The 15,192-nt window shown below is 48.6% G+C and overlaps 5 protein-coding genes across 5 annotated transcripts; 2 read left to right on the top strand and 3 right to left on the bottom strand.

Annotated features, from left to right (window-relative positions):
- Positions 1 to 2,223: 2,223 nt before the first annotated feature.
- Positions 2,224 to 2,784, bottom strand: LAJ45_03661 (uncharacterized protein; the record flags this gene model as incomplete). The annotated part of the gene is made up of 1 exon (XM_046113246.1): positions 2,224 to 2,784. One exon carries the CDS (start codon positions 2,782 to 2,784, stop codon positions 2,224 to 2,226), a length of 561 nt encoding a protein of 186 aa, XP_045973539.1.
- Positions 2,785 to 4,945: 2,161 nt separating this feature from the next.
- Positions 4,946 to 5,260, top strand: LAJ45_03660 (uncharacterized protein; the record flags this gene model as incomplete). Its single annotated transcript, XM_046113245.1, has 1 exon — positions 4,946 to 5,260. One exon carries the CDS (start codon positions 4,946 to 4,948, stop codon positions 5,258 to 5,260), a length of 315 nt encoding a protein of 104 aa, XP_045973538.1.
- A 3,085-nt stretch (positions 5,261 to 8,345) lies between these two features.
- LAJ45_03659 (uncharacterized protein) lies at positions 8,346 to 8,817 on the top strand (the record flags this gene model as incomplete). The annotated part of the gene is made up of 3 exons (XM_046113244.1): positions 8,346 to 8,441; positions 8,644 to 8,746; positions 8,801 to 8,817. The coding sequence occupies 3 exons, from the start codon at positions 8,346 to 8,348 to the stop codon at positions 8,815 to 8,817; spliced, it is 216 nt and encodes a 71-aa protein (XP_045973537.1).
- Positions 8,818 to 9,489: 672 nt separating this feature from the next.
- Positions 9,490 to 10,384, bottom strand: LAJ45_03658 (uncharacterized protein; the record flags this gene model as incomplete). The annotated part of the gene is made up of 4 exons (XM_046113243.1): positions 9,490 to 9,558; positions 9,619 to 10,107; positions 10,167 to 10,234; positions 10,291 to 10,384. 4 exons carry the CDS (start codon positions 10,382 to 10,384, stop codon positions 9,490 to 9,492), a joined length of 720 nt encoding a protein of 239 aa, XP_045973536.1.
- A 2,588-nt stretch (positions 10,385 to 12,972) lies between these two features.
- On the bottom strand, positions 12,973 to 14,616 carry LAJ45_03657 (uncharacterized protein; the record flags this gene model as incomplete). The annotated part of the gene is made up of 2 exons (XM_046113242.1): positions 12,973 to 13,124; positions 13,179 to 14,616. 2 exons carry the CDS (start codon positions 14,614 to 14,616, stop codon positions 12,973 to 12,975), a joined length of 1,590 nt encoding a protein of 529 aa, XP_045973535.1.
- Positions 14,617 to 15,192: the final 576 nt, after the last annotated feature.

Here is a 15,192-nt window from a genome sequence, read left to right as displayed (position 1 = left end):
CCCGCTCAGCTAGCTGCAAAATCCATAAAAAACTCTACCACAACCCCAAAAAATCTTCCAATCCCGCGCAAACCCAAACCCACTACCAAAACACACCCCACAACCATCCACAACCGAAGAAAAAAACCAAATAAAAAAACACCACCCCCCACCCCCCCCCCCCCACCCCCCGCCACAGCAAAAATGCACACCTCCCCCGTGACCCCCGCCGTCCTCTCCCTCGCGCTCACAACCCACATCCTTTACACCTACCGCCGCTCCCTCCTCACACTCGACCCCGCCCTCTACGCCGCTTACACCCCCACCCGCACCTCCCGCCACACCTCCACGCACCACACCCCCGCCTCCCACGCCGCCGCCGCCGCCATCCTCCGCACCTGCCACCTGCACGATGCTCCCACCACCACCACCGACATCCTCGCCGCGTCCATCCTACCATCTCAATACACCGCCGGTGGCGGCGGATCTACCCCCCTCAGCAACGAAGACGCCATGGCCGTACAGGTGTATGCGTCGTATCATAAGGCAAAGCGGGAGTTATTTGAGGCTGTGGATGGGATTGTTGAGGCTGTTGTAGGCGCGTGCAAGGGCGGGTATGAGGAGCAGGGGGTGTTGGCGGGAAGGTTGCGGGAGAGGGCGGGGGTGGAGGAGCAGAGGGCGGTGATGCAAAGGGAGATGGAGAAGGTGCGGGTGGCGTATAGACAGGTGGTGAGGCTGGGGTGGGATCGGGAGAGGGGGAGGGTGGTGTTTTTGAAGGCGTGGGTGGGGGATGGATGGTTATGGGTGGGAGGAGGGGCGCTTAGGGGGTTGGTGGGTTTGCGGAGGGGTTTTTGTGATAGAGTAGTTAGGGTTCAATTGATGATTATGGTTTTAAGAGGGGCGTTTCGTGGTGCTTGTGTTGTAGGGGCTCTTCTTATTGATGCTCTTGATACCTAACACTATAGGAGGTTTTACTATTCTCGTTTCCTAATGCTAGTGCTACAGATCTTTTCCTCCTTTCTCATTCTTGAACATCTCCTGACTTTACGCATTTTATGCCCAACTTTGGAGTTATAGCGTGGCTACTTTATCTCCTATTATCTCCTATTATATAAAAACTCAAGACGAATAAGATTTCGCAAATGCCGGTTGCTGGTTGGTTTGGCCAGCTGGATAGGAACAATGCTGAGTAGCAACAATGGTTAATTCGGCTTGGTGAAGACATACTGGATTGTTCGTATGGGTTTGTGACTATCGCCGACAATTGTGAACAAAGGCAGTTCTGAAAGACGCAGTGCTAGCTGCAAAATTACTATACCCTATAGGAGCGGTGGATCGGGTCTTATTTTGAAGTACCCGGTCATACCTCGAATATTATAATAATAAAAAAAAAAAGCCCTCTCGACATCAATAATTTACAAAACAAAATGTTCACAACACCGCTCTAGGCCTCGGTTGCTACGTCTTTTTCTACGTCCGGAAGGGGGGTTGAACGCTCACGAGTTCGGTACAGAGTGTGAGCTCTATACCGCTGGGCCACGCCCAACCCCCATGTTAACCTTCTTTCCTTTGCTGCTGTTAACTACATGGGGGCTCGTTAATAATGATAACGTAGTTTTGATGTTCTCCCTCTCATGCCTTTGACTAGCTCGATGTGACACATTTCTTGAAATAGGACGCTCAGCACGTTTCATAGTTCTGGAAGATTCTCATTATAGTATTTGTCATCGGCGCATGACTCACTTTGCTATTAGTCATTCTATTACTCATACGTCTATGACTCATTGTATTTCCTTTTGTCCTACCTTTCATTAGTATAAATACGGGGCATTCCCCCTTAGCTAGAACAATCAACATGATCAATTACTTTACTTCTCCTACATACTTTCTCTAACATTGAATAATGAATATGAGAGACAGAGGCGCCGAAAATGAAAAGGGAGTAACGCTCGAAAAGGCGCGTTTTAGCCTTTGTAGGAAAACATATATATGCTCCGAAAATACATGTAGAAGTCATCCTCTCGCTCCTCACTTCCTCCTCTTGCCCTGGACAGCATGCATCGAAAACCGATATAGCAAGGGAAAAACTGGATATGACTTTACCAGGGCGCCTTGATAAATCCATGTCACAAAGCGGACCAAACATAGTTTTCTTTGACCAGGAGAATAAAATAAGCATGCAAACTAGATAGCCCACCGCCCAGAAAACGCCCCCCAACCCACCACCGCTCCCCACTCACCCTCCTACCTCCCCCACCCCTCCCTCCTCACACTCCCCACCCCCCAATCCACCCACCCCTCCCCCCTCATTCCCTCCAACGCCCTCACCCCCACCGTCGCCACCGCCGCCCCCGCCCTCGGTTTCAACACCTCGCACAAGTCCCCATACCCCTGCAGCGCCGCCAAATACAGGCTCCACACCCCCTTATACGCCTCCTCCTCCTCCGCCGTGCGGTCGGCCTTGTCGTCGAGGGTAGCTTTGACAGCCTTAAGTGACGCGTTGTGTTGTACTAGCTGTGTATACTTCACGTCCATGAGCGGCGCCCAGTTGACGGTGCGCGCGCCGGGCTTGGAGAACAGCTCCCGGTAGATGGACACCGTGGAGTGGAACTTTGTGAGTTGGGTGTGGAGGGTGTCGCATTGGAGGAGGGGGAGCGGGGGGGAGGCGGAGGGGGAGGGGGGTGGGGGGTGGGGGGATGGACATTGAGATTGGGGTTCTTTATGGTTGGGTATGTTTGGTAGGTGTCGGTGGCGGATACTGTGCGGGGTGTAGTTGGAGGAGGAGGCCTCATGGCACTTGTACATATACTTGCCTATATGTACCGCCGTACCTGGAAATGACCTTTCAACGGGTCTTGCTGGAGTGTTAGAAAGACCATAGTATTGCGTGGGGGGTTGCGTGGTACATGTGTAGAATGGCCTATTCCACCCACAACTGGTACATAGAATGCTGTCCTATGTAGGCATTGAGATGACCGACTATCTCGAGGTGCAATAGACTTTGGTGTTTTCATATCATCCGGCGCTGCTGTATTTGTAGGACGTTTCGTCTACTTCGATGTCAACCTTAAGGATCAGAAAGCGTACGAACCAGGTGCAGTGATGTGGGGGTATATATGCGTTCCGCGGAGTCAATTCAGAACCTGAGGAAGAGTGCGGAGGGAGGGGTAGCTAACAAGGGGCGGTATTCATGTTTCACTAGCTGTCGTAAGGACAGGTGGCTATTAGGTTGGTTTCCAGATGCGCATAGCCGCCGGGACATTGCGCATATGGTGCGTGCTCCGAGTGGTAGCACAGGAAAGAGTGTTGTCTTGATCATACGTGCGTGTTCCGCATGGAGAGGTGCAAGTATATCTAGTTACATGGTACGCAGTGGGCGTAGAGGTGGCAGGGACTCGACCGCGAATTCCGCAAGTAGTGTATTTGCAGGGGATGACCTGAGAGAGCTGATAGTATATGTGTTCTGTCCTCCTCTTTACACATTTACAATGGCCATCGATATATCACCAAGCTATGGATGGACCAATTCAGCCTGTCATAATCAAAACCAGCGGAAGATGATTGACAACGCGAGTGATACTCCATGACCAGAAGACACACCCAAAGCACACGAGGACAGGAGACCTGTGCTACAGACAGTAAGTTGCACTAGCGATATAAACGACTAATACTACTTCACGGGACATATTATGAGCTCACGTTCCTCATCATCTTCGTGGTTGAACTAGTGACAGGTCAGATGGCGTACCAGACAACATGTCTTCCCCGAGACCTCTCATCTCGGTGTGGCCAGCTGTACTTATAACTTCCGGATTACACGTAAACCACATATAATAGATCAGAAGCACGTAGCATTACACCCACACGGACCTTTGCCACGCGCACCGGCGCAGCTCGACGGATACCCGCATGTCAAGCGTGACTACACCCCCGTTCATCCGCTGTCAGCATATTACCCACACTGGGACATCGCAATGTGCACGGTTGGCTACATGTAAGTACACTGTTAATACGAAGACAAAGTATTAGTTACAACGAGGGTAATCCCAACCCCTATGGGGTCCCCACGCAAGACTCCAGTAGCGACCTTTTAAAAACTAGTCGCAAGCCCTAGGGAGCGGACTGACTTCACTCTTGAACATGCGGTCAACTAATATACTTTTCTCCATCTGCATACAAATCTATTAAACCCCCTGTATTCCTTCAAAAAATTAAAAATCATACTACACCTAATCATATCACATCATGGATTCTCACTCGTAGCCCTAACACAAAATAATAGCGTTGACTTACCGCTTCCGCTCTCACCTAGCAAATTGTAGATTCTACTTGTGTTGTGTACATATCTTGAGCTATATTAGCCGATAGTATAGGAAGAGCTACTGTGCCGAGGATTAATCGGTAAAGAGCATAACGTACTCAGCCCCGAAGGCACTCCGCTCGGTGGATGCTGGTAGTAGTTGTGGGAAACTTGAATGAAGATTCAAGTCAAAAGTGTTAGTGTTTTAATAATTCTGTGTTCAAACGAATTAGGTTGTATGCCCAAGGATATAAACCTATCCGATAGCAAAGAAGATGCAGATCGAATAATGTTTCCAGCGCTTTGAAAATGTGCAGAAAATAATTCTAAACGTGGGATACAGCGTGCTAGATTTATATTCTATACCCGGTATTAGTTCCTATTTATAAAGCGCTCGACCCCCTTCTACCATACCATAGATTCCACACTCAGAATTTCCAAGCCACAGACAACTAGATAAACCACCACTCAGCCACACACAATGTCCACCACCTCCAGCAGCGCCTCCAGCAGTGCCCCCAGCGATGCCTCCACCTTCGACCTCACCACAACCACCCCCTCACCACCGGCCTCCACCGCTTCCACATCTCCCTCCCCATCCTGCACTCCCTCGTCACCAACCCCGGCTCCGAAACCGTTACCTGGACCCCCATCCTCGAAGTCCGCATGGCCAAGCTCCACGCCTTCCGTGACTCCTGCGACGAGCTCACAGTCCTATACAACGCAAAGCCCAACAAGACCATCGAGGACGGCGAGCTCATCGATAGCATCTGGCAGAAATATGCCCTCTGCGTGAAAGGCCTTCTGGAGGTCGTAGCGGCGCAGAAAGATGCGCGGCCGGTGAATGTGCGATTGGCGGAGGAGGCGGCGGCGCTGCAGGCGGGGAAGAGGGGGAGGTTGGTGATGGCGATAGAGAGCTCGCAGCTGGGGAGTCAGATAGGTGAGGGTGATAATGAAGCTCTTGGAAGTGTAATTGAATGAATGGATTGTGATTGATTGGTGGTGGGGGTAGGCTGGCGGCGGTGCCTGCGGGCGGGTCTGTGGTTGTTTATTTATTTCTTTGTAGGTTATCCAGTGATATTGGCTGTATTTAGTTATGCTTGAGGAAGGTTAAATGATAAATTGAATTGTAGTGGCTGAGCAGTATTTTTCAACCGGTGTACCGGGTCACACAAGAAACGTGGCGAGGAAGATATTAGAAGTCTAGCCGAACGGGTTAAACAGCGCTGTGACACTACGTTCCAGTTAAGCCCTATCGCTGCGTGGCGGACATGTGGTTTTAAGCCGTTGTTTGACCGTGGGTTAGGGTTTCTACATCCACCTAATAAGGTATTTATTAATTGAGTCGCTGAACCTAAATATCTAGACAAGAAGGCTCGACACAATCCGCGCCTCTACTGCGTCAGTGGAGTCTGAGGATATCGAAGTAACCTCACACACTTATACTAGAAATACAGTATCAATATCAGAACCGCAGTCGGATCGCACGCAGATAAATCCTGTAGCATTTCAAGACTTTTGCTAAATGAAAGATGTATGTAACGACTCCCGCGGCACAGCTGCGGCAAGTGGTAGATGACGGGGAACTCAAAGAGAATGGATCGTTACTTGGTATTATACGTAAATCATAGAATATATGCTAGCTACTATCACACCATATCTTTTCATACTAGAGAGGGTTCTTAAAAGTGAAGTTATGATGCCCTTGTTTATACTGCGTGTAGTGATGTCCACCACCCGGCTCGAGTGGTGGGAGGGGGGCTCGACCTGTTCGAGCCTTGATGTTAGGCTCGAGCCTGGGCTCGAGCTCTTACGATCCTGCCTAAAAATAGACCTCACAGTACGTCGGTATATAAATATATACCTATTAGGATGAGCGATGGAGGATATACTTTTATATATGTCACCAAGCTATAATCTTCTACTACCACTAGTAATACTTTCCAAGGCTCGACCCTAGGCTCGGGCTCGTTGGTAACAGAGCTCGTGTTGTTCGAGCCCGCTCGCCTCCTGGCCATCACTAACTGCGTAAAAGGAAATTAAAATCGCCAGAAGAAATGAAAAATGAAATGCATAAAGGATTTTCTAGATGGCATGAAGAAATGACAAAAGGAAATGAGGAATTTCCCGAAAGAAAATGAATCAAAGGAAATTTTCGTTGGCGGGAGAAAAGACTTATTAATCAGCTTTCTGTATTATCGAGCCTTGTTCCCGCAGGAACCACGGGTTCTTCAGGGCCGGGGTTTAGTGGATCACTAATGGGTGCGATCACAAACCATCACCCACCCATCCACAGTTCCTACCGTTGTTTCGCAACAACCAGCCAGCACAGGCAAATTCTTACCTATTTTCAACTTAAAAAATTGAGAAAGATTTGAATGGGGATACATATTATTAGCCATATGCTCAGGGCTCTCGTAAGCTTTTGTGAACTTATTACATACACGTAGTTCTTGCATCAATTTTGTTGGCCTGTGGCACTTATCTACCTCCTTCAACCCTAACAACCTTAACAATCAACCAAAATACCATCGATAACCTCAAAGGAGCAACATGATCAAACATGATTGGGGGCCGGTATAATTTTAGAATCTTCTTTTAAATTCATAAAATTTGGAGTCCTGGTAGCAACTAAAGTATCGAACGAGTTGTTACCAATTTGTTGTAGACATTTATGTCTTTTACCGTTTATTTTAATCTTGACTAAGGTTCAATGAGATAAAATGTTCGTAAGTTATCGGTTAGCCAGGTCAGGGTATAGAACACAATCAACAAATCATGATATGAGCACCTGTAGCTCCTCACAAGAATTGACCTCAAATCCGGTCTTATAGTTTGTGATTGCTGTGCCAAGACCCTCCTCAGCCACTATCACATCTTATCTAATCGGCAAGATCTAATCTATGAGCGCTATGGCTAACCAGACCTCCTTGTCTGGCTGGGTAAGGCACACTGGTGGGGTATTCTTTTAGGATCAGGATTGTTTTATCTGGTCAATAGAAAGCGAACTTGGCCATATGGATGCATTTTTTCCAAGCTGTTTTTGTAATGGGCTGCTCACACACTGTGTTGTGAGGCATTGCTTCAAGCTTTGCGGCTCAACAATCTTTTACCAGGGTCCCATGGAGCTCGCCAAATAACGATGAATCAGATCACCAACGGCACCCCCTCAAACCAGAGGATCAAGCTAGATTCTGACCTGAAAGGTCCTATCGAGTGGAGCTTGTCTTTCATTATGGTCGCGACTCCCCCGCCCTGCGCGGCAAACGACCTTGTTGAGCGAGTTTGCACATCCCCTGCCCCCAGGACGGAGAAGCGCTAACCTTACTACTAGGGGCTCCCTCCGTGGACTCTGTGTAGTACTTGACCACTCTCAGTCACGCCGCAACCCCGGTTCCATACCGCCGGTGATCCTTCCTCCTGGGAGCTTCAACCGATATCTGTCACTCCATTCCTGTTCAGTCGTAGCTACGGTAGCACTGATCCTAGGCCTGTGATAGACGGCATGGTTACACTCGGCGCTCATGAGAGGTGGTCATGGCCTGGACATCTGGTTGCGCGCCTCCTGGAATAGGTGGTGGAACGCGCAGCTCGGCCCTCGGTGACGGAGAATGCTAAATTTTGCAGGGTATCTTGACCCCGTTCCATGCAGCGTTTACACCCACCGTCCCTAACCACCAACGACCTTCGGCATTTCAAACCATGGAAGGACATCCTTGATCTCTATACTGTATGGTGTTTTCCGGTCTGTATATAACACCTGCAGCCAAATACCGTGGCTAAAAGCTAAGCCATAAAACCCCGACCTTGAGCAAATCTCGCTCTTAATTCCTAACCATTCCCATTGATAAACTCAATACGGAGAATGAACCCCAGCACAGAAACCAAAGGCCAGCGACAATCGTATCTTTACCCCAAGGAACCCGAGCCCGCACGACTATTCCGAGGAACATTATCCGGGAAGTGGTCACGGCGGAGGATTTCAGGTAGCGCCTACGCAATTGGAGAGCACGCATAAGATATACCGCGACAAGATCTTGTCAGGGTCCATGCCGAACCTCTCACCATGCCGCAGATCTGCGCAGGTGCTGCGGCGAGCTGTGTGTGTGGTAGTTACCTTCAGTTCTATACTGATGTCGTATCGATTTTACGCCCCATTCCGGTTTGTCGAGTTGGGCCCCCCAGTTCTGGTTTAGCCATCGGTGGCACGGCTTGATCTCTTTTTATATCTGTGCACTTCAGTATATGTACACTTATTCTCCAAGACTCTGCAGTTGACATCCGGTCACCACCCCTGACCAAAACCGTCGGAGGGTTGTGACTGTTAAGCTGTGGAATCAGCTGTATCGTTTCTGTGATAAGAGGCGGCAGTGCTCTTGACCTGGAGTCTCCTGGTCCCCGGCCTCACGCGCAAGAGTCAGATCCGGAATGCAAGGGCCAGCCGAGTACCCATTTTGCTGAAGAGAAGTAAGGTTGTACATCGGGTGAGCCCGTTGGAGGTAAACTGACATAGGAGTGTAGGGGTATCCTACTGGTAGGTGCAAGGCGTTCGGGCCGCTTGGGAATCGTTCTATGTTCAGCGGCTTACAAGGCTTTAAACACGCTGGTCTTAGAATTGTTGGCACCAGAGAGAAGGGCATCAATGTATATATAATAAGCCAAGATTCTTATTAATGGTCCTATCCCATCAACCGTAGCAACCGAGTTGAGGACCCGATTGGGTCCCACTTGAAATAAAGTGACCTTTCTTAAATTCACAGCAACACCAGCTTCGTGAGTACTATATTAGGAGCTCTTATTGGGATCGGTTGATAAACTTTCCCGCTTCTTTGTTATTAGTGAACAGGGCTGGATTATATCGTTTTTGTGTTTTTATCTAGGTTAGAGTTGCAAAGTACCCAATTGGGACCTCAGGCTTCTACGGTTCATGGGATATGAACTTCGTGACATCTGGAATGTGTAGAGATTGAATAATCTACAAATATACAAACTCTTAAGGTGACACGGCCTATTTAGAAGTGGAAGATTCATGGCTGCGGTATGGCCCACCGAGCCAATCAGGGGGCCTATGCCTCCCCTAAACCTAATCACTTTTTCGCATTCCGACGGTTCTCGTGCGTATGAACTCTTCTCGATTTTATGTACAAAAACCCAATCTTCCAATTCCCTAAGGCTTTGGAACTATAACAAAAATAGATATTGAAAACTTCTCAAGACATTTGTTTGAACTGCGTCGCGGCCTTCACCAAAGCTGTGCGGAAAGACCCCCGACTCATCTCCTGGCGGCAAAGTTATAAGCGACTGAATTTCCGTCACCTTTAAGATTGGGGGCACTGTACGTCTTTGAAATCTCTCGCCGCCCTGAAAGGTCGAATCTCCGCCTCGAGAACTTCCACCTTCTCCTCGAGAGCTCTCACTATCTCCTTGAGCTCGGCATTCATCCCTTCAACGTTCTCCAGTGTTTTCACCTTTTCCTCGAGCTCGGCATTAGTCCTTTCAACGTTCTCCAGTGCTTCCACCTTTTCCTTGAGCGCAGTATTACTTCTTTCAAGTTCCTTAAACTCGGTGAGCTGAGTCGCACATTGCTTTTCTTGTCGTGTGGTAATCGTCTCGAGATTTGCCACATTTTCTTTGAGTGCAGTATTCGTTTTTCCAAGTTCCTGAAGCTCCGCAAGCCGCCCCGCATGCTGGTCCTTTTCTCGCAAGGTAATCGCCTCGAAACCCGCCACCCTTGCCTTGAGTGCCTCATTACTTTTTTCCAGTTCCCGGCGTTCCGCGAGCTGAGCTGCGCGTTGTTTGCTAAGTCGCGAGAGGATAGTCTCGTTTATCTTTAGATTTTTTGATTAGAAGTAGCTCTCCTGTACCTAGGCCGACGATAGACACCTACATTTCCAATCAGCCGCTCAAAAACCACCTCTGGCGCCCGTGAAACATAGTGAAGCGACTGTTTGAAAGCTATTATGCATCAGCCCTCCACGCGTCAAACACTGCATATATCAGGGGTAGAGTACATTCAAATTCGGAGATAAGCTGCTCGCGGTCAAGCACGGAGCGGCTGACAATGTATTGCGGAGGTGAGTATGGAACATCGGTATTATCAGCCATGGTGGGTCGTTAAGGGATTGAGCGTAGTGTGGTCCTTGGAAAGTAGCTAAATAAGCTGTAATGTGGTAGTAATAAACTACACTTGGGATAGCTCGAAAGCGGGGAGAGTTGCCTAATGCATCACGTGGCAGCGAAGGTCGGGGTTTCATACACCAAAACGTCAATATGGACAGATTCCTCTGAGGACCTAGGGATTCAAGTTCAACTTCGTATAGGACAACCCAAGCAATTTTTCCAATAGACACATCCATTTGTAGTGGGTTTGTTTGACATTGATATTATTCTCACAGGGCTAGGGTTAAACCATGTGGTCAACGAAGAACGATATATCGTCCTCTTTTGCCCGTCCTGTGCCAAAAGACTGCAGATGTCAGAATCTGATCATTATCAGGTTGTTCAAGATTGAATATCAAGTCTTAATGTGCTCTAGCAAAAGCGTACACCGCAAATGTACGCTAAAAGAAATACCCCAGCAGTGTGGCGCCATATACATGTGGCGCACCATCCCAGGAGGACAACTCGAACTTGGTGGCTGGGGTTATCGACAGTCAGCCACTTCTGTTGAGTAAATCCCGTAGGTTCTCGGACACCGGTAATCTAAGTTTCATTAAAGAGCAAATATTGCAATATGGTATGTCTTGGCAGTAAAGACCGCCCAGGAGCACACATTATCACTCGTGGCATTCAGATCCATGACAATCCTGGTGGCTTGCCAAACTGTTTTGTACCACGTAGTGACAAACGATCAGGACGTTGCGGCCCCGGGCCCGCGGCAGTCAGCTATTATTGGAGGGGCGCGCATGTAGTTCTGTAGGTCCTTGAACGAGAACATTCGTTCATAATTTTTGTTAACAATCTACCAATGATAACCCTTCTGAAATCAGTTACTGGAGATTGTAGACGTAAATTGGAACCCCAAAGCCTCTGGAAACCATCAATTGAACCTGGTATGGCATGCTTTGAGGAACGCTTCCCGCGAAAAACCCAAAAACCGAAAAACACAAACCCCCGACACCCGGAGGCACAACCCGAGCGCCGCCAAGTCGGGCCCGTCGGGGTTTTCGAGGTACCGTCCTTATGAGTGCTGTGATTCGAGAGATTGCCGGCGACTAGAACACCATTATATGGGGGTTTTTATTATCGCGCGGGAAGAAGGCATGTATCCATTAAATACCTGCCATTCCCGGATACGGGCGGTAACGGAGCAGTTGATGACTTGAAAAATGATTTGTGTCAGCAAACCTCTTCCGTGTTAGAGAGACGGAAAGGATACATATCATATGAAGTTTCCCCACTGCTTTACCGTAGGCTGCCTCCCTGGTACACGTATGCACCCCGCTTCATCCCTAAATACATGTAGTACTAAGCCGGACGCATGTGCGTTATATACCACAAAGCGGAACGTAGCTGTAAGACCCGCGCGGGTCCCAGTGGTGTCACCGCCAAGTACAAGTGTCCATATATCAATGCGTATTCATGGACTTGGCGGATGACAAATATCGTGTGATATAATGCCCATTAAGCCGTCCCACCTCGTGTCTCTTCACCCATATCTCTATCACGCGATATGTCGGGATTCCCACCTTTGAAGCTGTCAAAATCTATGTCTTTGCACCCCGCTCCCGGTCGCGGACGGATGCGTTGAGTTTTCTAGTCGATCCAGAGTCTGCAGGTTGGAGCCCGCACGGCGCCGCGTCCTCGGGATTGTGATGCTCATCAAACAGTGTACGGGTAGTTTGCCGGAAGTGGTGGATTAGTGTGTGGACATAATGCCAGATGAAACCTCTTTCCGAGTATAATATGGGTAGTTTGAATTCCCTTTTTTACCACCGCCCGTCCTGAATTATGGTTGATTAGCGCAGGGACCTTTGTTTAGTTAGCTAAATTAATCTCAACTGCAGTGGATGGCAGCCCGCTCCCCCGATAATCCGCGTCATAAAGCCACACGTCATATTTATTTCAAGGTTCATGTGTCTCAACTCAGCCGGGTGATTTCTGGAATGTATCATGGCCGAGAAACGTCAAGACATTGAGATTCCTATCCGATGCGGGGGGTTTTATCAAGGATAAGGACCAGACCATAGGCGCCTGCTCTACGTACATCTAACATCAAATCATCGACCCGGGAGGAGCTCTAGGAAAAATCTTCAGCGATGTCAATATAAGGTGAATATCCACCTATCTCAATCATCTATAAAATACTATTGTATGACAGGAATATTTGGTATAAAAATGTTGGTAACCTCCATACCCCAAATGCTAAGTTGAAAATCGATATCATAAAGAACGTAAATTTATTCCACTCCCTGCTGATTCTAGGCTCGACAAACACATATAGCTGAACCCGGAACACATAGAGTTTCAGAAACAAAATGAGAGCCAAGTTATTTTACCCACAGTCTTTCTGTGGGCTCCCGATCAAGAGGAACATTGGAAGAGAGTATAACCTATTCTCATATCGATTGTAGGCAAGGTTGCAGTTAAAGGAAGGACCTGGTATCGGGGATCTAGCACCACGGCCTGGCTTGCTCTCGACGATTTCTGGTCTGTGTGGACATGGTGGGACCGGTCTCCTGGTACATATGAAGCTAGGAGTAATCAGCATCTCTGCCATAGGGCCGTCGCAGGAATGTTTCAAGACTCACCATATCAAGTGGATACGGACCTCCCTCATTAGTCACAAGGTTGTGCTTGATCCTTAATGACTCTGCCAACTCGTCAAAGTCAGGAGTAGGGCCGGCTACGTAGAGTTAGTGCTCTTGAAGTTCGACATTGAACCAAAGGTAATGCATACTCTTCTCTAGGTCGACCCAGTAGTACTTGAGCTTAGTAACAATATTAGCAGTAGAGATACGCCTCCTATCACGATGCCTGCGCCACCAATTCCATGTTCGTATCTCAATGTCATGGTGGTCAGAAATGACCTGGTCATGTTTTGGTGGTGGAGTAACCTTCACGCGCTTCGCCTGCGCCCTTGCCCGTGGCTTAAAACGCTGCAGCATGTATGTACCGGGATACATATGCCCTGTCTCCTTTTGCCTTTGGAGAAGTTGTTCAAGCGCTTCCTCGGCTTCCTTTCCAGGCTTACACCATGGACCAACAAGATCTTCGTTGTCTTCCCAATCCTCCGGGGCTAGTCTCTTCAAGCTATTGGTGGCTTGCCAGGTGTCGCGAGCTGCTGACTTAATCTCTTCACCGCAGCTCGATCCTGGCTCATTTGTATTGTCTTCTTCCTTCGCTGCTTTTCCGACCTGCTCAGCTGCGTCTTGTCTTTGTCTCATTATCGTCAAAATTCCCGAGAGTGTCGATATCCCCAACATTCTCCCTCCGTCTGCCCCCTCCCACCAAGACGTAATCCTACTCATGCCTGGCTTCTTGCCCTCAAGCCCCCGTGTCTTGGTATACCATCTCCAGACCAGAACACGCTCACGTTCCCTTGCCTCTTCGTAGTTGAGCTCCCCCCTCGGGATGTCTCTACGGTGTGAGGAGCGAGGTTGTGGAACTCCGCCGCAAGTATGGATGATACTGTTCACCTGTGACGTCGAGATTTGGCGCTGGTATGTCTGCAAAAACCACTCTTGGATCATTTGACGACTCAGGCGCGGATGATGGCTTAGATAGTACGCGTAGGTTTCACTGCGCTCTGAGGCTGATGGTTCGGGGGTTATAGGGTTGATGGTGGATTGGTCGGGAAGGATAAGATGTGTTGGGAGGTTCGATGTGCTAACGCATATTTCGTGATTGGCGACGGTGTCCTCAAGAGAAGAAACGGATGATGAGGAGTTGTCTATTGCAACATAAGAGGTACCAATGGATCCTGTAGGGTTATTTATGCTAACATAAGGAATGCTGTCGGACCTTGCGGAGTTTTTTATGCTAACATAAGAGGTGGTGACGGGTGCAGGATTGTGTATGCTTTCATCAGAGGTGGTAGCTGATGCTGGGTAGTTGTTGGCCCAAGCATAGGAGGTGGGAGAGGATGATGGGGGCCTGTTGGTGATGTGATCATAAGTGATAATCGGATAAACATCGGGAACAAGGAGTTCCTCTAGATCCTTATGCTCACGGCGGATTGACAACATATGCATCGGATTCAGCATGCTCGGATGATAGGCCTTTTCATTAAGTGAGTTGATATAGGACAATGATGGTCGTGGTAGGCTCGGGTCAATGAGGTGTGGATAACGGTCGCCAGGAGCAATAGAATATCCTTCGAAAGGGGGGTTACGCATAGTGATAGGTTTCCGCTTTTATGCGGTGCACAGACCCTTTGTGAGTTCTTTGAGTTATGGCAGACGCAGGGAGAAATTGATGGGTGTTGGTGGTTAAGGTTATGTCGTTGTTCTCGGCGTGCAACGGGAGGTAACGTCGAAAATTGGTAGCTTGGGTGTTTTTTGCTCCTAATCCCAGACAATCCGAAATGAATCACGTGTGAGGATAAGATCTTGGATTTGTCCAACACCAGATAGTTACTGCTCAACAACTGTGAATAGGTCGGGTTCCTGGGGTCAATTGTCTTCTGAATTTCAAGGTAAATAACACTCTTTTGTATGATCCACTTGATTTAAGACACGCCAGACATAGGAACATTATTTACCAAATTGGATAAGATTCGGAAGGCCACAGTGATACAAGTTAGGGAGACTAAATAGTCAAGATATTCTTCACCGATTCGAAAACTTCTTAACGTACCACCAGTCCTGCACTTCCCGAGTACATGTCCAACCTCCCCAGCCCACCTACCACTACCCAAGAAGGTCTCGAGCCTTCCGCGGCTAAGGATCACGCTGCTCCCAGAGAGTCAAACG

Source organism: Morchella importuna (genome assembly GCF_003444635.1).
Source record: "Morchella importuna strain M04M26 chromosome Unknown Morimp01GS008, whole genome shotgun sequence".
In the NCBI taxonomy this organism is placed as follows: domain Eukaryota; kingdom Fungi; phylum Ascomycota; class Pezizomycetes; order Pezizales; family Morchellaceae; genus Morchella; species Morchella importuna.
Note: the sequence above shows the minus strand (reverse complement) of the source record. Positions and strands in the feature narration are given on the sequence as shown.